This window comes from Bufo bufo, chromosome 9 (assembly GCF_905171765.1).
Source record: "Bufo bufo chromosome 9, aBufBuf1.1, whole genome shotgun sequence".
NCBI lineage: Eukaryota > Metazoa > Chordata > Amphibia > Anura > Bufonidae > Bufo > Bufo bufo.
In genome coordinates this window covers 172,521,445-172,545,805 of record NC_053397.1, presented here as the reverse complement: position 1 = coordinate 172,545,805, position 24,361 = coordinate 172,521,445, and the positions used below count along the sequence as shown (strand labels likewise).

Genomic DNA, 24,361 nt, shown 5'->3' with positions numbered 1-24,361 from the left:
GGCGCCCCTGTGGTAACTGGCCCCTCCCTTGGGCGGAGCGTTCCGGCTCGGCCACTCTTCAGGATTTGCGGGCGCTGTGTTGATGGTGTGATGTGTGCGGTGCGGACGCTGCGTGACTGAGCCGTGTGCGGTGTGTGCGCCCCCCCCCCAGTCATGGCGGACTCTCCGCGGGAGCTCACCCAGAACCCTCTGAAGAAAATCTGGGTCCCGTATAACGATGGCCGTCCTGTGCAGCACAGCGCCCAGAGGAGAGGTAACCAGCCATGTGCGCCCTGCGGGGACCGCAGTCATGTGATGCGATAGGCAGCTGGCACAGGGCACTGCAGGGTTAATGTCTGTGTGCCCATGCAGAGAGCTGGCACAGTAACCCGCCAGGTAAGTGCCCCCTGGGCTGCCTGTGTCCTCAGGATGCATTGGAGAAGAGCTGTGGGTTGTTGGCTGGGACTGTAGTACTGCCATCTCTGCACCTGTATGGTGGGTGACCTGAGTGCCCGTATGAGCCCTGGTATTGATGAATGCTCCCCGTCTTTCTGCCTGGTGACGCAGGATTTTGGGAAGGGGAGGGTGGCGGTGTCGCACGCTGCAGCAGGACCGCTCTAGCACCAGCATTCTGCATGGCTGTAAACGTGAACTTTGCCGGTGTGCCCATCAGCACCACGTCGGTCTTCCGTCAGCGGGCACCTTGATTGCCCTGCGAGGTGCTGACTGGACCAGAGTCCCATCCCGTCCAGTGCTAAAGACAAGCCGGGGATGTGGCACCCCCTGAGCGCTGCCAGTGCCCGCATCGTGACCATTTCAGCCTCCTCATTAGCCGGTGCGGAGAATAGTCAGCGGGGTTCATGATCCACCTCCTTCTAGTAGGTGGAAGCGTCGGGTCAGGAGGACCCCACTACGTGAGACGGGGGGACGGACAGTACCACAGGATGGTGCAGGTGCTTAAAGGGTCTTACCATCCTATACGCTTATGGAATAGCCACACCGTCCCACCTCTGGGAGACTCGCCTATTAGTAAAATGGGGTGCTTGACCCTTGTTTGTGGATCCTCTGTGGTGCCCCCCCCCCATTAATTGCACTAGGAGTTTGGCGAGTGTGATGATTAGTGATGAGCGAATCAAAGTCCAAATTGCGATTCACCGCAAAGCCGAATCTCCCTGAACGGTGGTAAAAAAACAAATAAAAATCATACTCTCCTCATCCATTTACTCACCACGGGCCGGCCGCCACCATCTTGATTGAAGATCCCGCACGAAATCCCATGCGCAGTGGCTTATGACGTCACCACGCCGGTCGACGCCATCGCGGGCTGCTCGTGATTTTGCGCTAGATTTTCAATCAAGATGGCGGCGACCGGCCTGTCGCGAGCAAAGTATGATTTTTATATATTTTTTATTTTTGTTTTATTACTGTCGGATGCCACGGTCATCTATGAATGCGGAATCTGAGGTGTACAATGATCCGGGGTGGGGGAGGGGCACCCTCGCCGCTCCCTGTCATTGCATCCCTTACTTACAAAGGAATGCGCTTTGTGACCAAGTAATTTGTCACAAAGCAAATTTTTTTGTTTTATAAAATTCAGCGAAGCAGCCGAATAGAACTTTTGAGTACTTTGCTCCTGTCTAGTGATGACCGTATTTCTCTTGTAGACACCCGCCATGTTGCAATGTGGATTTCTCCGCTGTTTATTTGCTTTTTACTCCTAGCCCTCTGTTTCCAGGATGTAGCTCGCTCTTCCGATATGTACTGCCGGCTTCCTCCAGCCACGTGACTGCTTTTCCTGCAGGCCTGTGTCGGATATGCTGACGGGGTTAAATGACCGTGTCCGCTGGATTACTACCGCTGTAACCTGTAGTCTAACAGCTCTGCGGGTCAATGTTCCGGGTTTATAATCCCCCCCCCCCCCAATAACTGAGATGTGACCATGAAGAACAGACCGGCGGAACCGGACATCTGCTGTTTGGTGGACACTGGTATTTTTTACCATTTCCAGGCAGTGGGTGGTCGGTGGGTTAGACTAGAATATCTCCGAACCATGTAACGTCTGTGGCTCCAGAGGGTCACCGAATTGTTTGATATGTCAGAGACATAGCAATAGTTTTGGTGGGGGTGAGAGTGCTGAGACCCCCAGTGATCACTAGGTTGTAGCGGAAGAAGAGCTCGCAGTGAGGAGAGAGTAGGATATGTAAGCACTTCTCTCTCCTCGTTCTAGTGATCGGGGGAGGAGGGGGGGTCTCAGTACTCAAAATACATTTTTGAATCGTCTCTCTGAAAGAAAAAGCTTTTTGAAAACTCAATGACCCTTTAGATGACCGTCCTTTTCCCCATAGGATGTGGTTTTGACCGGCTCTCCTTGTCTCTTTGCAGTATGTATGACCAACTGCCCCACTCTCATTGTGATGGTGGGTCTCCCGGCCCGAGGCAAGACTTACATCTCCAAGAAATTGACCCGCTATCTGAACTGGATTGGGGTTCCAACCAAAGGTAATAAATATTTCCCAGTGTGAACGCGCAATGCTTTTACGCCGGCAGTAACTACTAGTAGAGGTCACTAAACCTGAAGTACCTGCGAATAAACTATGAGGACCATCCGGTCTGGCCACGACCCCCAGGTCCCTGCTCCATCAGAAGAAGCTGGAGGTGGCTGTCATGGTGCAGGTGGACAGTGCGGGATGGTTCGTTGCTATAGGTAGTTCTCTTTTTTGCTTGCACTGTCTTTTATATTTGGCTCCTTACCCTGAGACTTAAAGGGAACCTGTCACCGGGATTTTGTGTATAGAGCTGAGGACATGGGTTGCTAGATCGCCACTAGCACATCCGCAATATCCAGTCTCCATAGCTCTGTGTGCTGTATCAAATCAGTTTTTTTACACAATAAAAGCACACAGAGCTATGGGGACTGGGTATTGTGGATGTGCTAGCGGCCATCTAGCAACCCATGTCCTCAGCTCTATACCCCAAATCCAGGTGACAGGTTCCCTTTAAACATCACAACAGATTTTTCACAGTATTAGATGAGACCTGTGACTATGGGTAATGCCCATGGTCATATTAGTAACAGACCCTGCATTGCTACGTTACTTTACAGTTTTTTCACTTTTACTGAGGTGGTTGGATACATGCACATTAACTTGCGGTAGTTGATTGCCTCAGCGTTTGTTCAGTGACTTCTGCCACCAGGAGACTATGCTCCCCTATAGAGAGCAGCTGTACAGTGACCGTCTAATGCTATTACCAGACGGCCATAATGCTCTGTCTTACTTAGGCCTCATGCACACAAACGTATTTTCATTCCGTGCCTGTTCCATATACGGAACAATTCATTTCAATGGGTCCGCAAAAAAATGGAAGGTACTCCATGTGCATTCCGTTTCCGTGTGTCCGTATATCCATTCCGCAAAAAAATAGAACATGTCCTATTATTGTCCGCATTACGGACAAGGATAGGACTGTTCTATTAGGGGCCAGCTGTTGTGTTCCGCAAAATACATACGGTCGTGTGCATGAGGCCTTACCTCTAGAGAAATCACTTCACTCCGATCAGCTGTTTTGAGAAGGCACTGTCGCTTATGTGGGTACCGCCTTCTCCCTACTCACCAAGCACAGTGCCATACATTGTATAGTGGCCATGCTAGGTATTGCAGCTTAGCCCAATTTGCTTCTGTGGGGCTGAGCTGTACCTAGGCCTTGTGACCAATGAATGTGTCGCCACTACCCTAGGAAAAGCTGGAGAAGGCCGCAGCACTACTGAGTGTTGGTGCATTCTCAATCAGTTGATCAGCGGAAGTCCCGGGTGTCGGACTCCCATCAATCGGACCTATCCAGAGGTTAGGTCGTCAGGGTTAGGCCTCATGCACACGACCGTTCCGTTTTTTTTTTTTTGTGGTCCGCAATTTGCGGAACGGAACAGGTGGCCCATTGTAGAAATGCCTATTCTTGTCCGCAAAACGGACAAGAATAGGACAGGTTATATTTTATTTGCGGGGCCACGGAACGGAGCAACGGATGCGGACAGCACACAGAGTGCTGTCCGCATCTTTTGCGGCCCCATCGAAGTGAATGGGTCCGCACCCAAGCTGCAAAAACTGCGGCTCAGATGCGGACCACAACAACGGTCGTCTGCATGAGGCCTAAGTCTTGGAGAACCCCTTTAAGGTAGTCCACATCAGATACAAAGGAGGGATGCAATCTTTATAACTCAGTCCACTGAAGTGTGTAGAACTGCATGATTTGATGGGTTTGTTTTATCTCTTGTAAAATTATCTTGTTTGTTTAAAAGGGTTTTCCGAGGTTTTACTACTGATGTCTTCAGGATAGGTCATCAGTATCTGGGATCCCCACCGATCAGCTGATTGGCGGTCCCTGGTGTTGGACCCCCAATGATTTGATACTGGTTACTTATCCTGAGGATAGGTCTTTAGTATTAAAATCTCAGAGAACCCCTTTAACATCTCCACAGCAATTTTTTTCCTTAAAGCGATTTTATATTGATAACCTGTCCTCGGGATAGGTAATCAATATCTGATTGGTGGAGACCTGGCACCCCTGCTGATCAGCTTTTTGAAGAGGAGGTGGTGCTCCATGCGAGCATCGCTTCCTGGCCATTACACTACGCGTCATCTCCTGTGGTACGGCGGTCTAGTGTAATTACAAGTACTTTCTCCATTTAAGTAAATGGAGCGAGTACTTGTCATTACACGCACTTCTGAGACGAGACCGCTGATGGGCAGGGATCCCGGGTGTCGGCCCTCCACTGATCCGATATTAATGACCTATCAGTCTCTGCAAACTAATGATTGGCGGGGGTTCCAGGAGTCAGATCCCTGCTGATTTGATATTGATGGCCTTTCCTGAGGATAAGCCATCAAAATCTCGACCAACGCCTTTAAATGGCTGTTGGCTCATTCGGCCGACCACTATATCTTCTGACCCTTCTGTACACATGCCAGCTCAGGTGAGCATGCATGTGTCTGAATGGGGAGAGGGACCACATCCGCTGCCAGACACGCCTAGCAGTCAATTTACAATAGGAACAGCAGTTAAAATCTGACACAACCCTTCTTTCCCCCCAACATCTGCCATTTGCCCCCACAAGCTGACACTTACCCAATGCCTGTGCCCAGCTTTATGGGCATCAGAAAAAAGTTGAGTTTGGTATATTTGACAGTTGGAGCAGACACTGGTTACAGTGAATATTCCCACTTTATGCTGCATAAGACCATGGCTGTACTCCTTAGAACTAGGACATTGTGTGTCCTATGATTTCAGAACTGGAGATCACTTTTAGGACTGTTCAGTGGGTGTTTTGCATGTGGTTTGATTTGGGGGCATCTAGCAGGTCCATTTTCATATACAGTGAGAAACAGAAGTATTTCAACACCCTGCAATTTTGCAAGTTGTCCCACTTAGAAATCATGGAGGGGTCTGAAATTCACATTGTAGGTGCATTCCCATTCTAAGGGACAGAATAAAATAAAAATTCAGGAAATCACATTGTATGATTTTTAAAGAATTTATTTGTCTTGCACTGCTGAACATAAGTATTTGAACATCTGAGAAACAGCAAGAATTCTGGCTCTCAAAGACCTGTTACTGTGCCTTTAATTTAAAAAGTCCACCTCTACTCCACTCATTAATCTAATTTAGTAGCATCTGTCTGAGCTCTTTAAAGACCCCTGTCCACCCCACAGTCTGGTCTTGCCCATGGTAGTAGTTGGCGTCTGACTAAGAGCTGTCAAAAGACACCAGAGACAAAATTGTGGACCTCCACAAGGCTGGAGAGGGCTACGGGGAAATTGCCAAGCAGCTTGGTCAAAATAGATCAACTGTTTGGAGCAATTGTTAGAAAATGGAAGAGGCTAAAGATGACTGTCGGTCTCCCTCAGACTGGGGCTCCATGCAAGATCTCACCTCGTGGGGTTATCACTGATGATAAGAAAGATGAGGCATCAGCCCAGAACTACAAGGGAGGAGCTGGTCAATGACCTGAAGAGAGCTGGGACCACAGTTTCAAAGGTTACTGACGGTAGAACACTACGCCGTCGTGGTTTCAAATCATGCATTGCACAGAAGGTTTCCCTGCTCAAGTCATCACATGTTCAGGTCCGTTTGAGGTTTGCCAATGACCATCTGGATGATCCAGAGGAGGCATGGGAGAAAGTCATGTGGTCAGATGAGACCAAAGTGGAACTTTTTGGTCTAAACTTCACTCGTCGTGTTTGGAGAAAAAGAAGGATGGGTTGCATCCCAAGAACACCATCCCTACTGTGAAGCATGGGGGTGGTAACATCATGCTTTGGGGTGCTTTTCTGCGAAGGGGACAGGATGACTGCATTGTAATAAGGAGAGGATGAATGGGGCCATTTATTGTGAGATTTGGAGCAACAAACTCCTTCCCTCAGTCAGAGCATTGAAGATGGGTCGTGGCTGGGTCTTCCAACATGACAACGACCCGAAGCACACAGCCAGGATAACCAAGGAGCGGCTCCGTAAGAAGCATATCAAGGTTCTGGAGTGGCCTAGCCTGTCTCTGGACCTAAATCCAATAGAACATCTTTGGAGGGAGCTGAAACTCTGTGTTGCTCAGCGACCGCCCCGAAACCTGAAAGATCTGTGTGGAGGAGTGGGCCAAAATCCCTGTGTGTGCAAACCTGGTCAAGAACTACAGGAAACCTTTGACCTCTGTAATTGCAAACAAAGGCTTCTGTACCAAATATTAATACTGATTTTCTCAGGTATTCAAACACTTATGTTCAGCAGTGCAAGACAAATGCATTCTTTTAAAAATCATACAATGTGATATTATTTTTTTTATTCGGTCTGAGTGGGAATGCACCTACAATGTGAATTTCAGACCCCTCCATGATTTCTAAGTGGGAGAACTTGCCAAATCGCAGGCTGTTCAAATACTTCTGTTCCTCACTGTATGCAGTGTGTGATGTTTGGTAGTCACTCCCTCCCTTTCTTTCTTGCAGAATTTAATGTCGGGCAGTACCGCAGGGATCTTGTCAAGTCTTTCAGGTCCTTTGAGTTCTTCCTACCAGATAATGAAGAAGGCCAGAAAATACGGAAGTAAGTGTATCGTTCCTTTATAAGCCATAAAATTAACATCTTTCCAACATAATCCAGGGGAATATATTAAAATTGTAATCATCTGTATAGTCAGAACTTTATACAGCAGCGAAAGCTGCAATGAATGGGAAACAACATCCTGGATATAGTGTTTTTAAAGGGGTGGTTTATTTAGGGGTGCACAACCTGCCTGCACTGTTAATAATAAGGGGCTGTAGGGCTACACTTACAAAAAAGGTGTCGGGTGCTTTAAAGAGTCTTAGCTGTAAGTGAGAGCTACTAAGGAGACTGTCTTCAGCGTTCTGCTGAGTGCTGAAGACGCCTGTGTATAACAAGTCAGATAGGTAGGGTGGTGGGCAGTGAGAGATGTGGCACATGTCCATGGTCAGGGACTGGAAAGCCTCTGTATGTTGCACACAGACGTGCATAGCCCTATAGATTAATGAACCAGTGTGCTCTCTTCAAAGAATATGGATAGCACACAGATGGGAAGTATGGTAGTGTGCATGAGGCCCAACACACGGCATCTCCTAGCAGCCATCAGTGAAAAATGGACTGTCCTTCAGTTGTGTTTTTCACACCTAACTTGACCTAACTTGCACCTAACTTGCCCAATCAAGTCAGTGGGTCAGTGAAAATTTTTTTTTTTGGATTTGGGTGGATTTGATTTAAATCAAACTGATTTAAATCACTAGTCAGTAAGGTTTGATTTAAATCATAGTTCTACATAAAGACTAATTCTTGCTGGTATAACTTATAATATGCAAGTAGATGAAGATTTTTAGAATAACAACTTTTCATATGTGAAGGGTGATTCATTTTAGACCAGAGCACCTCACCGTGACTGTGAAGGGGTGAGCTATTTCCCATAACAAAAACCTTTTTGAACTTTTCATATTAGTTTGATTAGGTTGATTCTGCATTCATAGGTTTGTAGAAGTTAGGATTAAGTTTTTTTTTCTCAACTCTGTTCATGTTATAACATTTTTGCTGTGAAGAAGAGGCATGTGATCTCTGCTGAGTCAAATTCAGTTTTGAGAACTGCAAAAGTAAACCAAGGATCTGTGATAATATCTTGTAGGCAGAGAAACTGCCCAATAATCTTACAAAAACCTCTGGAAGAGCATGACATTGTGAATGGATTATTGGAATTTATTTACCAAAAAAATTAAACCTATACAGCCTTATTCTACATAATTTAAAAAACTAATCTTTATTTCATGATGGAATAACCTTTGGATGGTAATCTATTTTCCTCAAAAAGCATTTTATATAAAAAAAAAATTAAAAAAGAAATATCAGATTTAAATTTTTTTTTAAATTTTTTTTAAAAATAAAAAAATCATTGATTTTTTTTTTTTTATCCACCCTGAATGCAGAGCAACTGAGAGAAAAAGAAATTGTCCTGTGCATAAACCCATTGACTGTAATGGGTCAGCTTTCAGTCCGGGTACTTGCAGGTTTTAAACATGAATGAAGATCACTTGTGTGCATGAACTCCTGAACACCACCTAGAATCCTAGATACTAGCGCGGAAGGGATTGTAATACAGAATTAGAATTTACAACTATTTAGTTCTGATAATCCAGTACAGATATCGCGTTTCTAGAGTATTGGAAGGTAAAATGAGAAGCCTCTAATATGGATACGTGAAAATAATTTACTCTATATGGTAGATTTCACAGTAAGGGCCAGTTCACGTACAGTTTTTTTTGGTGCTGATTTTGGAGAGTTTCCACCTCCAAAATCGCCTCATAAAAGCCTCCCATTCATTTCAGTGGGAAACTGCACTTGATTATTTTTTTATTTTTTTTTTCACTTGGGGCGTGCTGCTTCTTTTTTCTATCTTGGGGCAGAATCTGTGCTGAATCTTATATTGAAATGAATGGGAAGCATTAAAAAGCAGCTCCGTAAGTGTCCACACGTTTTTGGCTTAAATACAGACCTGAACCTGAAAATGCAGTATTGCGTTGACGTAAACACTCATTGGTTAAAGAAAAAAGTTCTAAAAACACATGTGGATTCCATGATTAATTTTGTAGGCAGATATTCAAAATCCGTTGTGTGAACATGCCCTAAAGAAAGCTACAAATCTACACATCCAAGGCCCATATTGAAGAAATAGGAAAACATTGCTGGACCTTGAGTTGGAGAATGCCAGAAATGTGTTCTTCAGGAGCCTTCAAGCCCCCCGCACTGTGACCCAGATTACAGACAAAGCTGCTTCTGTCTTACTTGGCCTTAGTCAAACCCAGTCTGTCGAAAGCCCCCTCGCTACTAAATATGTATAAGACTGCACACATTTATGTGTTTGTCCGTGGTATCTAGACATAGACATAGATAGAATTTTCTATACTCTTTTTCCAGACAATGTGCCTTACTGGCTTTAAATGATGTCAAGAAATATCTGGCAGAGGAAGGTGGACATGTAGCAGTAAGTATTGTATATGTACAGCATGGCGATAACGCACCCCCGTACTTTTACTGGAGAAAGGAAAAATCCAACTTGTAAGACTCTCTACGGACTCTTGGGGTACTTTTGCCAGAACTGCCTTCCGGCAATCCAGATGCAAACTGATGGCATTTGTCAGACTGATCCGCATTGCAATACCGGACCCGTCTCTCCGGTGTCATCCAGAAAAACTGATCCGGTATAAATTTTTTATTTTTTTTTGCATTTTTAAAGGTCTGCGCATGTGCAGGCCAGAAAGCTGTATCCTTTTTGCCGGAACACTTCAAGCCGGATCCAGCACTAATCTGGCACTAATGCACTTCAATGTAAATTAATGCCGGATCTGGCAAGTGATCAGTATTTTTGGCCGGAGAGAGAACTGCAGCATGCTGCGGTATTTTCTCCTTACAAAAAAACGTAAGAGACTGAACTGAATGCTCTCCATTCAGAATGCATTAGGATAAAACTGATCAGTTTTTTTTCCGGTATTGATCCCCTGTGACAGAACTCCATACCGGAAAACAAAAACGATAGTGTGAAAGTACTCTTATTTACTTAAGATCAGATTGTCCATGTTGTGCATTTAGGGGGAGACTTGTGTCCCTTGCGCCAGAAAAGTGGCTTTAAGAAGTCGCTAGCAGTGTCTGTGACTTTTTGATCCTGAATTAGGCACATGCTCCGGGAGCGCGGGGATATGAAGACCAGCACAGAAAGCACTGGTCTTGAAAAACCTCTTCCTTAAGGGGATTATCCAACCCCAATAATGCCCCCCCCCCCCATGCCCAGGCACTTCATATAAGTTATACTTATCCTGCTCCCTGCATGGCTGCCGTTGCATTGCAGGTGATGCTAGGGAGGCTCATCCCCATTGCGGCTTAAAGCTGTTCTATGGGCTACAGATATTAATGGCCTTTCCTCTAGATAGGTCATCATTACCAGATCGATGGGATTCAGACACTGGCATCATCACTGATCATCTATTTCATGCCATCGTGGCACCGGAAATTCTACATTGTATGTAGCTGGAAGGAGAAGACTTAATACACTATGTATTGGCCGTGCTGGTGTGCTGCACCTCAAATGAATGAGCTCTGAGGTTCAATACATCGATGCTGGAAACTACCTTCTGCTTCCACACTATAACTGCTAGCTATGGGCTCCAGCAGGGCTTAAAACAGCTGGTCAATGGAAGTGCTGGGTGTCAGACCCCATCAATCTGATATTGATGATCTATCCTGAGTATATCTCATCAAGATCTGTTGCGCATGAGAACCCTTTAATCAGCGGGAGTCTGCCTACAGAAATCCCAGTGCTAGTTAATGTTTTCGCTCCTTCATAAGGCGGATCTTCCTGTGCAGAATATGCTGGGATTCTGCGGTATAATTTCCAATGCGGATTTGCCTTGGATTTTACGCTATGCATCGCAAAGGGGGAAATCCGTGGTTTAATTTTGCAGCATAAATTGACATGCCGTGGAATTCAAATCTGCACTGCAGGTGATTTAGGACTTTTTACGCAGTGTGTGAATGAGACCCTCATCCAGTTTGCTGCTACTGTAAAACGCACACGTTCCACCCTCATTAAGGCGGCAACCTTCGAGGAGGTCCATGCAGAGTTTTTTGGCGGAGGTGTTGAGGTAGATTTTCCTGCAGGTTTTTTAGCCGAAGTGGATCCAGCAGGGAGGAGAGTTATAAGGCCCTTTTATATTTCGGATTCCTTTCAAATCCCTTTCTGGTTTTGGCTGAAAAATCTGCCTCAAAACCTCCACCAAAAAAACTCCTTGTGAACCTATCCTCACAATTTCCCTGCACAACTGCGTTGCTGACCACACACTGCTGCACCTTCATTCTATGAATTCAAGGGGTCCCAGAGGTCCGATACCCCTCCCTATTGATTAGATTGTCATCGTATAGCCTAGCATTATTCCCTTACCTTCTATGATGGAAATACCCCTTTAAAGGGAACCTGTCACCGGGATTTTGTGTATAGAGCTGAGGACATGGGCTGCTAGATCGCCGCTAGCACATCCGCCTTACCCAGTCCCCATAGTTCTGTGTGCTTTTATTGTGTAAAAAAACCCGATTTGATACATATGCAAATTAACCTGAGATGAGTCCTGTCCCTGACTCCTCTCACATAAATCGTTTTTTTTACACAATAAAAGCACACCGAGCTATGGGGACTGGGTATTGCGGATGTGCTAGCGGCCATCTAGCAGGTTTCCTTTAACATAAATATGTGCACGTTATACTCCTATACAGAGTGTATGTAGGTGGCAAATGACAATGATCCAGTTGGCATTTCTCAGAAAATGTTCAAAGCAGTTTTGAAAACTTGAGTTAATTACTCTGTAAAATCCATGATAATAGCGGTAACTTTCCTTGCCATTTTTCCGCTGCAGGTTTTTGATGCAACAAACACAACCCGCGAGCGACGGGAAACCATCCTTAAGTTTGCTGATCAGCATGGCTTCAAAGTAAGAGCTTTCACTAACAATGTGGCGCACACAATAAATGCACAATCTCCTATAAAATAGAAGTGACGTTTTGTTGGCATAAGACTTGCTCCTTCAGCATTTTGTACAATCCTTCCAGCTACAATCTTTTAGTCTTATTATCTTCTAGGGCTTTTACATAACTCGAATTAGTGGAGCAGCTGATGGCCTTTAAAATAGCCCGGTCTCCTTAATGGAGAAGGTGTAGGATCATGAGAATGGAGGTCCTCTGATCTCTGCTTGAGTGAAGCAACAGTGGCGTATGTTCTGAATGTGGGACTGCCGGAGACAGCACAGGACAGCAGAGTTGAATGGAGAGGCAGCGAACTTGTGATTGCCGCTCCATTTATAACGGGGTTCACAGGAACCCCATTCTTGTGATCATTAGGAGGCCCCAATGGTCAGACCCACCGACCAACCAGTTATTCCCTATCCTGGTAATTGGGAAAACCCTCAATATGGTAGATGTAAGGGCCCTTTTACACAGGGTAATTTAAGCCCTGAAAGAGTGCTGACAAACAACGTGCAGGACCAGACGATCATATGATTGTTCATCCCCCATTAAGTTTGCATATTGTCAGCAGATATTTACACGAGGCCAAGTGCTGCCGGCAAACGACAATTTTTGGTGCCGCAAGAAAGATGCCATCAGCCGACCAAATAGTGTTGTTCTTTGTTGGCAACGAGTGTTTTCATTCCCAAATGACGAATCGTGAAAAAGGGCCCTAAGGCGATATATCCAGGTCATGTATCCATATGTAAAGTGAAGGATGCTAACCGGCTGAACCAAAATTTTAAGTGTTAATGCACACGGCCGTTGCCTGGCCCTGCCCTTATTGCAGTCTGCAAACAGCGGGTCCGCAATTTACAGGCATCGGCGGTGTGCACCCCGCATCCGGAAGGTCCGGTGGGGAACGGAGGCACGGAACCCCTACTATTTTGCAATGCGGACAGATCACGGAATCCGCACAGATATTACCCGTGCATTAGAGACGGCAAATTGCGGTCCCCGATGCGTGGAACGGCCGATTAATGGCCTTGTGCATGAGGCCTTACCTAGTGACTAGTAAGATTACATTTATCCTCAGTTCTGAGTGTCTATAGATACATTTAACGAAATGATGTGCGGTTACCGAGCTCCGAACCTTCATCTTCACTTTTGCCCTGCTTATTAGAATCTTTTTCGTAGCCTATTTTCCTAATTTCACTGTTCTCTCACATAGAACTCAATGCACACAACTATTTGAGTGGACATGGCTTGTCTGGCAAGATCTCAATGGCTTGATGAAGATGTCCAAGATTAACCCTATAAAAAAAAAAAAGACCTACAAAACCCTTGACTAAATGTTACGCATTCTGCACTTAATCTAGCATCGCAGACAGATGCTAAAATAACAAATTAGAAGCATCTACCACATTGAAATGGCCTCATCTTATAACATATTTTTTTTTATTTTGTTTCATGTTCTGCTGAAGACTTTCTTTGTGGAATCTGTGTGCGTGGATCCGGAGGTTATCGCTGAGAACGTTGTGGTAAGCAGTGCTTTAGGTCCTCTATCATCTATGGTGTTTAATTTAAAGGGGTATCCAAGATTTTTATACTGAGGACCTATCCTCAGTATCTGATCAGTGGGGTCCAACCCCTGGGACCCCCACCGGTCAGCTGTTTTGAGAAGGTACAAAGCACAGCAACGTAATTAGTATAACAGTTGAGCTTGCGATCGCACTCGGCTCCATTCACTTCAACAGGCCTGAGCGGCTCCTAGGCCACGGGACAGATGACCTTGTCATCACTGGCCTAGAGAAATCGGAGTGAAGGCCGCGGTGCTGGCAGAACAGCTGATCGGCGGGGGTCCTGGGTACCGGACGCCCATGGATTAGATACTGATGACCTGTCTAGAGGTAGGTCATCAGTATAAAAATCTTGGAAAACCCCTTTAAATTTTCAGAAAGTACGCTGGATATTCAGTTTCCAAGGAATTTGGGCTCATTTGTCAGGATACAGAGGCCCCTTAACAATACAAATCCCTTTACACATGCAGATTCTTATCCTGTTCCATGCAGAGGTCATGTAGTAAGTACATAGTCACCCTGGGCACAGCAGAGTCAGGATGCACTAATCTTCAGATGAAAGAGGGTTGTCCAGTTTATATAATACCTAGGGTGTTCATATCATATTAGTGATGTATTCTTAGCATATATGCTGCAAAAAACTCCCCAGCGTACAGGTTAACCTTATCCATAGGGTCCCATTCACCCATCAAGGGGACACTTGTTTAACCTGCCAGGCCAGGATTTGATGCTGTACTGCAGAAAAGAGAAATATGGGGAAGTGTAGTAGACTGAGAAAGTAAAAGAACATATATTTAAAGGGGTTGTCTCCTCATGGACAATGGGGGCATATCGCTAGGATATGCCCCCATTGTCTTATAGGTGCAGGTCCCACCGCTCAGACCCGCACCTATATTGAGAACCACGCACTGCAAGTGAAGGAGGGCACACTGCGCATGCGCAGCTGCCCCCCATTCATTTTCGATGGAGCCGGCAAAAATAGCAGAGCGCTGGCTCTGCTATTTCAGTCAGCCCCATAGAAATTAATGGGAGCGGGGTCCGCGGGGCCACCACCTTGCGGGGCTCTGTTCTCGATATCGGTGCAGGTCCCAGCTGTGGGACCCTCGCCTGTAAGACAATGGGGGCATATCCTAGCGATATGACCCCATTGTCCATGATGGGACAACCCCTTTAATGCAGTGATATGTCTCCTGACATCAGCAAGATGTGGGTAGTGAGATGTGTCCTGGCATCGGTAGGACATGGGCAGTGATATGTCTCCTGACATTCTCGATATAGGTGCGGGACCCGCACCTATAAGACAATGGGGGCATATCCTAGCGATATGCCCCATTGTCTATGATGAGACAACCCCTTTTAATTGGACAGCATGCACCATCCTGCTACTGTTCTTTTGCAGAATTCAGACTTGGGTGAAACGATCAGTAAGAATATTGCATTCGTTCCGTTCTTATGAATTAGTTTGTGCCGTGCGGTCGCTTGATCTACCTGAGAATTGATGAGTTATCTGTTCTTCCTTTCCCTCTCAGCAAGTGAAGTTGGGCAGCCCAGACTATCTGAACTGCACCGGTGAGGAGGCCGCAGAGGATTTCATGAAGAGGATAGAGTGCTACAAGAATTCCTATGAGACGCTGGATGAGAACCTTGACAAGTAGGTCTCTTCCACACCAACGGGCTATTTTTCCATCACATAACGCCTTAAAACCGCATGGTATCGAATAGCCACGCAGCCTTTGTTCTGTAGAGACAAAAGACCAGCACATTAATGGCGACTACCCAAAAGATCTAACGCCATCTGGTATGGAAAGCTCCTAAGAATTATTCGGCACGTGACCGATCTTTCTGTGTCATAGAATCACTTCTGTAGAAAGAAGCTCATGTCATCAATTTTATGCTGTCTTCACTGAGGGCAGCATAATGCATTTATGGATATTCAGATTTTAGCGGCCTTTCACTCATGAGCGACTATTAAAGGAGTTCTGCGGGTTCAGGGCTGAACCTGGATATAAGCTCATCTTTGTTTCCTGAATACATATTAACGGAGCTTTTCCTTGCGCCAATGCTCCCCCTTGCCACGCTGCATCGTGCAGCTCAACGCTCTGTTTGTTTTATGCCGAGTGCAAAGTAGCATAGTACCCGCCTCCAAAACTGCTCCTGGCAGCGCTATAAACCACCCATCTCGCTGCTAGGCGGAAGTGAGCATAGTGAGGAGAAGCCCGGTCCATCACCGACACAAAGCCAACAGAACCTTACGCTGCTCGATGCAGTGTGGCAAGCGGGAGCATCATAGCTGGGAGATTTTCTCACGTCCCCTTTCCCACCGCTGATCTGTTATTTGATGATCATGTAGGATCTCTTTAGTAGTAGCTGAAGCTGCTCTGGACGGTGCGTGCATTCACCAGAGAAGCATAGAATGTACAGGAAAACTATTAAAGACGTTTATGTACATTTCTTAACAAATGGGAAGTAACCCATGCTAACCTTCTCCGATTCCCTGCGGACCTGTCAGCGGAACACAGGCTGTTGGGTTTTGTAGAGGAACTAAATGGTTGATGGTGTCTTATATTTTGTTTTTTTTAGGGAGGTGTCGTACATTAAGATCATGGATGTTGGCTGTAGATATCTAGTTAACCGAGTTGTGGATCATATCCAGAGCCGGATTGTTTACTACCTCATGAATATCCATGTGACCCCACGATCCATCTACATGTGTCGACATGGGGAGAGCGATCTGAATGTGGAGGGGCGCATTGGAGGAGATTCTGGCCTGTCTAATCGAGGAAAGGAGGTAATGTGCAGATTTCTTCTACGATTTTTACATTTGAAAGCCTGGAGGGAGACTCCTTTCTGTGATCCATCTAATGAGCACCTAACTGCTGAGGCCAATGATTAGCTGGAGCGGATCAGCGGACTGTTATGTGAATGATGGACGTGACGTCATCACTGCAGGACTGATGGAGAGGTGCGAGTTTGAACGGGTGACGATAGGAAATCTCTTTATTTTATACACATGGACATCTCCGATTGTCAGTCTTCGAAAAAAGCCTCTGTGTGCGTACCAAACTATTTTATTATTTATTTATTTTTTCCCGTCTTCACTCCCATCAATAGAAAAAGGCTAATCATTTAATCTCCACCACAAAAGCAGACCAGAATAGGACCTGCAGTGAGGTTCTCGGGTTGGGCACATGGGATCCTTGAAAAAAAGTGGATGTTTGCATAGACTTGCATGTGTCGGGGTGCAATCAGTTTTTAAAATGGATAGCACGTTGAAAAATTTGGTTGTGAGGCCTTAGCCGGACGTCAGAGAATCCTGGACCACCCTTTAAGTGCCGCAAAAAATGACAATTATAAATTACTTTTTTGACCTGTTTATGGTTATATTCTGTTCTGCTGTAGTGGGTTTCTTTTTTTTTTTTTGTCCTCTGCATTTCTAATTGTCTTTAGACTGGTGGCTTGTCACTAGATCTAAGCACAGACTGCCACCAAGAAATAGAATTAGTGGTCAATCTAGAATAGTCGACGACTGACCAAGTTGAATGGTATTTACTGTAGTGGTGTAATTTCCTCATAGTTGGATCCTTCTAAGCAGGTAAGCTGGAACCTGGGAGAGTCGTGGGTTTTTTTTTTTTTGTTTTTTTTTGCATTTAGGTAAGAAGTCAGATTGCTCAATATTAAGACCCGAGTGTGTGTGTTAGCAGATTAGAGTTGTGCATTTCACAGTTTCTTGGGAAGATCGGCTAATCATTCTGCACAAGTGCGGTATCTGTTCAGGAGACCGTTGTTATCCTAGAGTCCTTGCTTTATTTTATGATCCAGAGCAAAGGGAGACTGATAGAAATCATCTGAACGTCTGCACACCAGGAATGAAATCTCTCCGACGCCCTAATGAGATAGTACAGTTTGTCTTGCAACGTGGAGCTCGGGCTGGCGGCCAAGGTTGTTGGATTAACCCTCTGCACTGGAGCAATGTGCAGTCAGTGGGGCTGATTACTAAAGCCTCATTCACACTTGGTGTAATCCAGACATTCTCTGGAGTTTACCCAGACCTTTTCTCACAGTGGGCCATGCCTGACGTTCCCACCCCTTGCATAGGCATCTGCTGCGGCTCTAAACACAGAACATGTGCAGATCTTTCCCTTCTACCTTATGTCTGTGGAGGCTCCAGTCCTGGTTTTGGCTCACAACCACTGATGGAAATCACTGACATGTGAATGAGGCCTTACTCTGTAATGAGAAGACACCTTACATGGAACATCTCCGGGGTGACGCTACATGTGTGAAAGGCCAACTCCAGTAAATCTCCGGACCTGATCAGCAGGAAATATTCCAGAGTTTAGGGGTAAAAAAGGCTTAATTCTTTCTGATATTTAGAGTGTGTAAACCTGTGCCCGGGTAGTCTAAAGATGCGCCAGACCCTAAAATCTGAAATAAGACAATACGTTTTCCTAAGTTGCTGTTCCCCATGCAGATGTCACCGCTCTTCTTAAATCCTATTGATGTAACTAGACTACAGGCTGCATTTACATTATTTCTATGGCAGAAAAAGAGACCTCGTATTGCTCGTGCATAACTAGTGCTGATCAGATGGGACGGGGGCATCCAGTTGCTGGACAATACACTGTACAATGTTGCGACCTTTATTTTAGCGGGTTGGGTCCGGATGCGTTGCGAATGCGTTCAGTGAAAAAATTGCGATTCCTCAAGCAAGGGCATTCAGTTTTGTATGCGATCGCGTTCAGTTTTTATCGGATGGGTGCAATGCAATTTAATGCGTGATAAAATAAACTGAAGGTTTACAAACAACATCTCTTAGCAACCATCCGTGAAAAACGCATCGCATCTGCACTTGCTTGCACGCAGCCCCATTCACTTCTATGGGGCCAGCGTTGAATGAAAATCGCACAAGTGATGCGTGAAAAACATCGCTCATGTACACAGCCCCATTGAAATGAAATGAATGGGTCCGGATTCAGTGCGGGCGCAATGCGTTCACCTCACGCATTGCACCTGCGCTGAATTCTCGGTCGTGTGAAAGGGGCCTAAAGTCTGGTTTACTCGGGTCGATGGAACGGCCAATTATCGGGAAGGAAGCGGCTGCTCGTTCAGTGAAGAAGACCGCTGTACTTACATGTAATGAGCGACTTTTACATGAGGACAAGTGATGGCTACTGCAATCCCCATACAGTATCATTGTTTCTGGGCAGCAGAGCACTGTTTAGACCCTAAGATCTGCTTCCCAAAAACGATGATTGATTGTGGCTGCACGAACAGGCTCACCCGATCATCGGGTGATCGGCGGCACATTTAGATTATTATTGATTCGTCTGAAACCACCTTAAGGGCTGGATGCCGTGCGGGTAATCCGCTGCATGAAAGAGCCAAGCCATGATTGATAACGCTCCGTGCCTCTCTAATCTTTTTACTACAAAATCGCTGTGACAACTTTATCTCCCTGTGATTTTGTAGTAAAAAGGTCAGAGGCACGGAGCATCATCAATCATTTTAATGCTCCGTGCTTCTGTCCGCAGCGGGGTTTGGCACTCTTTCACGCAGCGGATTACCCGCACAGCATCCGCTCGTGTGAAAGAGACCTAATACAGAATTGGAAAGGATGATAGTGGGTCTGAATAATCTGATTGTCTTGCAGAGATCGGATCAGGAGTAGTGTGCTAATCAGAGATGATTCAGTGTAGAAAATTGTCCCACATAGGTGTAAAACCTTCAGGCTTTATTTCATGTTCAGTTAAAATACACCTCCACACATACCATTGTGTTCATGACCAACGCGTTTCGATCAGACAAAAGATCTTAATCATGGCGCCATGCTCACTTCTATGGGGCCAGGGCTGAATATAGAACATGCTGCGTGAAAAAAAAAAACACACTCATGTACACAGACCTATAGAAATGAATAGGTCAGGATTCAGTGCGGATGCTATGCGTTCACGTCACGCATTGCGCTCGTGTGAAAGGGTCCTATCTGTGGAATTGCCTGAAGTGCAGACTCTTGAAGACCAAGTCTCTGGGAGTGTCCAGCCATAGAGAAGCCGTGGAGGGAAGTTAGTTCGTTTATTATGGGGGTTTGGGAAGAAGTCTCTCCACTTTGCTGTTTACCTTATGTTTCTATGGACCCGCATAGTAGTGATTCGTTAGTTCTTTGTAATGAAGGGGTTCACCCTACCATTTTGGCCGCAAAAAACATAAAATGTATCCTGCGACTTTGGCTGGAGCCACAACCCCCGATATTGGATGAAGTAATACTGTTGCTAAACAGCTGATTGTTTATAGACAAGTTGGACACGGTAAGAGCAAAGTAACGTGGCTCAAAATACCTCTTTAGAAAACTGCGGAAGTTTATTGACCACACTGCTGTGCACCCCTGTACTACTTGGTATGACACTCAAAAGGAAAAGGGTACCGTGGGTCGATTGCAGTGGAGGGGAAAGAGGGCTCCAGAGGTCACCACTGTTATAGAAGAGAGTGGGGGGGGTTTTCTATGTAGTTCAGCCTATTCGAGTTCTTATGTCCATTTACAATAGATATTAGAATAGAAAAAAAGGGGTAGGATGAAGATATCTGAACGATGAGTTGGACGAGGAGACTGCAGTTATAGACTGGGTACAGCGGTCTACAGAAAAGGATAAAACAATCCTGACAATGATTGCAGTGTATTGGATATAGCTTTCTCAATAAAATATTGTTTTAAAAAAAATGACATTTAGGAAGCCTAAAAGTTCAACCACACAGATATGAGTAGTTATGTGACGTCCCAAAGATCTAAACACCATAAGCAAAGCTTTTAGTATATGTAGCTGCATCTGGACAATAAGGGGCAAACACACTACATCTGAATATTTCTGTAGGGAAGTTGTTACAGAAAGAAAAGGATTAAAATGACAATGGAGACGTGGAACTAACAGGATAAGGACCAAGCCACCACAAAGTGTCCTTGTAGGTGCTGCGCCTGAAGGTTACGCCACTGAACACTAGCGATTAAATTGCAAATCGGAAGCATGAATCATACTTGGGTTATTTGTTTGTAGAATTAACTTAAAGGGGTTCTCTCGCTTCAGCAAATGGCATTTATCAGGTAGAGAAGGTTAATACAAGACCCTTACTAATATTGTGATTCTCCATATTGCTTCCTTTGCTGGCTTGATTCATTTTTCCATCACCTTATACGCTGCTTGTATTCTGGGGTTATGACCACCCTGAAATCTAGCAGTGGTGGTCGTGCTTGCATGATGCCGTGGTCTCGACCACCAAAGAGGCCGGCACTTTTTTCCTGTAGTGTGCAGGCATGACCACCACTGCTGGATTGTAGTGTGGTCGTAACCCATGGATACGAACGGTGTATAATGGGATGGAAAAATGAATTCAGCCAGCAAAGGAGGCAATATGGACAATCGCAATATATTATTAGTAAGTGCCTTGTTTTAACTTTGACTACATGGAGAATGCCATTGGCCGAAGTGAGATAACTACTTTTAAGTCTCTTATATGAACTAAACTGCAGTATGAAGACATGTAGACAAATCCATGTTGTTTCTTGGCTCACGATATTGTGTTGATTCATTTCTGATTAATAGCTTTCACTGCTCGTGGTTTTTCTAGTCAGAGCAACAATCTGCACAGACATAAGAATCAAATTTACCATATCTGCTTTCCGCCAGCCACCACTAGAGGGAGCTCCCTGCATACTACCTAATAGCAGTATACACTGATATCATCAGCTCCCTCTAGTGGTGGGCAGCATAAGAGGTGACTGGTTCCTCTTTAATGAGAGTTAAACTATTTTTCTGTTCACGGGAGTAGTTGCTGATCTTGTGTCTGGGTAACGTGTGTGTGTGTAGGGGGAGGGTGTCTGATTTACATGCACATGCTACCGCTAAGTGAATATATGTAACCCTGGATCTCATGCATTTGAACTTCACAACAGAATGATAAAAGAGGAACAGAGAACATATATAAGTATATCAGTCTGTGCATAATCTTGTAGAGAGGGAAGCAGTTGTTATTAATGTTGGGAAAACTAGGTTATTGCCAACTGAGCAGTGATGAAACTGGCTGCGTTACGTAAGTGGATGTAGTTTGGGTGTGCACACAAGGCAACTGTTCTGCTGTAATGTTCTCAACCTGTTGTAACACTGGTTTCCAAAGCTGTCCTCATTGCTGTATTGCTCAAAGTGGAGCTTGCCCTGAAAAAGAAGATATAGATGTATTGCCATTTTCAAAAGGATCTGTCATCATACTGTGCTGTTCAGTTTTACCAGAGTTTTTTTTTTTTTTTCTTTTCTTTTCTTTTTTGCGTTATTTTTCTTCTCCATCTTCCTTGAGCCTTTTTTTTTTTTTTTTACCCTCATGGAGCAGATGATTTGAGGAGAATCGCTCATTTCTTATGTTGGCCTGCAACCTGCTGGCCAAAATAAGAATTGCAGCTTCAATACCCTGGGTCTCTTCAGAGAGACCCAGCGTATTGAAACCAATTACCGCCATCCTCATTGGCCGCAGAAGATGCCAGTATGAAGCCTGGATGCAGTGCATTGAACATCTACAGTGTGTCCAATTTAAAACATTTTGTGTGTCAATTGAAATAAAATGTTGCCCACCCCATCACAGGGATGCCCAACCTGCAGTCCAACCAGCTGATCAATTATGACCCATTATATATGTGTTAGTGATTAAGTGTTAGCCACCCAAACAGCAAGTTCCTCCGCTAGCTACAGCTCCCACATGCAGCGTCTAGGCTCAACGCGTTTCATGTAAACAGATTCATCAGGAGCAATCACCAAAGAAAGATTAAAGAGCTTGTAGTAGAATTAGAAGACGCTGCCACACGTGTGTAGTGTGACAGCACAAACCGGCACTGTGGCGGACGTGAATCGGCCGCGCAAACCGGGGAGGCAGGAAAAAAGCAACCAATGGGACACGGACGGGGAGGAACTCCTTCACTCTCTGCCACCGAGGCTGCGTACAGTAAGGCCTGCATCTCCCTGGACATTTAAACAATAAATAGGGACAGCATGGGCCGGTAGGATGGTGGACTTGACTATAAACAGGGAAAGGGACAAGGAAGCAATGTGCAGACAGGCAGGAACTTCGCCGCTGCACTCGCACAGTGAAGCTGTAAATGAAGGATATTCTCATGTCAGTAGATCGGTGCACTGTAAAAGATACATGACTACAAAGGTTGATCAGACATAATGTATCGACCCCCAGTGTGGTTTGTAATGCTTTATATCAAAAGTACATGTGTAACGTATCCAACAACTGATTCTAGATGCCATTAAGAAATGCAATGGCTGTTTGTTCCATTTTGATTACCCAGTGCATATATTAATGAAACTTCATGCTCACCACTTCGTTCCAAAATGATGTATCTCCGTATAATACAAAGCTATAGATGCTCCTATTAGCTTCATCAAGGCCTTCATCTTCTCTGTGGTACAAACAGAAAGCCTTACTGACAGCAGGTCTACTAGATCACAATCTAATATTGCTCTTAAAAGGATGCTTCTCTGATCTTACATTTTTACTTGTTTTATCCCTAGTTTGCAAAGTGCTTGGCTGAGTACATCCACGAGCAGAACATCCATGATCTGAAAGTGTGGACGAGTCAGATGAAGAGGACTATACAGACCGCAGAAGCTCTTGGAGTCCCGTACGAGCAGTGGAAGACCCTGAATGAGATTGATGCTGTAAGTGTGAGGTCACCATGGGGTCTGAGCACTTCATAGGGTGATCTAAAGGACCTTTTTGTGTGGGCTGAGGATTGGGGATATTATCAAGAGCACTCCTTCCTGATAATTGGCTCGTCTAAAGGTGCCGCTGATCACCTGACACAGCACATCAGGGACATACTGCCAATAAACGAGGAAACCTAGGGATGAATGATTGTAGTAATGATTACTCCTCCCCAGTCGGGTCCATATTATGACCACAAACCCATATTATTTGGTCATAATATGGACGCTAAAATCTGTCCTGAAGGCAGCCTAATGACTCCTGTCATATTAAGACTTCACTCAGAAAGCTGAAGAAAAACTGAGAATTTATCCATTGAATTATTATCTTTTACTATTACACGACAGAATCTACAAGGAGCCATGGTAAGGTTACTGCACATATTATATCACATAGTGGGGTTTGAGGAATTTAGGAAATAAAGCTCATTCGTTTCCCAGTATACTGTATCCGTTCCCTATTGTTTTCAAGATCTCTGCTTCCTGTTATTCATTGTGTTCCCTTTAAGTGGGTAGAACTCTACCCGGGTCTTGTAAGGATTACGCGCGTTCACAACTGTGACCGGTTTATCGGGTAGCGAGTCAGCATTGAGAAGCAGGGGGCCAGCTGTATGATATACAACTGGCTCCTGCAGGTGATGGTGGGGGGCCCTGCTTCCCACAGCAGGAATGGGTTAATGCGTCTTTGGCGCTCAGTTTTACCCTAGACTTGTGCTTCTAATTGCCAGTGTCCTGTTTCTTCCAGGGCGTGTGTGAAGAGATGCGGTATGAAGAAATTCAGGAATCCTTTCCTCTGGAGTTTGCTCTGCGTGACCAAGATAAATACAGATACCGTTATCCAAAGGGAGAGGTCAGTGGTCTAAAGGGCTTGGGACTGGTTTATATTATAAATGCGGTGACTTGTAGTCCCTTTGTGATGCTTCTTTTTGGTATGTGTTAAATGACACAATTTCAGTGGCACACCCGACATTACCATATGTTACACCGTGTATATTAATTATATTGTATGTCAGGACATGGATATGTATGGGA

General features: G+C 45.1%; 1 protein-coding gene across 3 annotated transcripts in view; it reads left to right on the top strand.

The window, feature by feature from the left end:
• Window positions 1-24,361, top strand: part of LOC120978761 (6-phosphofructo-2-kinase/fructose-2,6-bisphosphatase 4-like) — an 82,478-nt gene that overhangs the window by 36,209 nt on the left and 21,908 nt on the right. For 2 of the 3 annotated variants that reach the window (XM_040407090.1, XM_040407089.1), the window contains exons 1-10: window positions 75-253; window positions 2,362-2,478; window positions 6,969-7,065; window positions 9,433-9,499; window positions 11,919-11,993; window positions 13,488-13,544; window positions 15,113-15,234; window positions 16,164-16,371; window positions 23,138-23,284; window positions 24,075-24,179. In XM_040407090.1, coding sequence (XP_040263024.1) covers window positions 154-253; window positions 2,362-2,478; window positions 6,969-7,065; window positions 9,433-9,499; window positions 11,919-11,993; window positions 13,488-13,544; window positions 15,113-15,234; window positions 16,164-16,371; window positions 23,138-23,284; window positions 24,075-24,179 — 1,095 coding nt within the window. In that variant the 5' untranslated portion in view covers window positions 75-153. Of the gene's footprint in view, window positions 1-74; window positions 254-2,361; window positions 2,479-6,968; window positions 7,066-9,432; window positions 9,500-11,918; window positions 11,994-13,487; window positions 13,545-15,112; window positions 15,235-16,163; window positions 16,372-23,137; window positions 23,285-24,074; window positions 24,180-24,361 lie in introns of those variants that run through there. The other variant, XM_040407091.1, reaches the window with a different exon arrangement.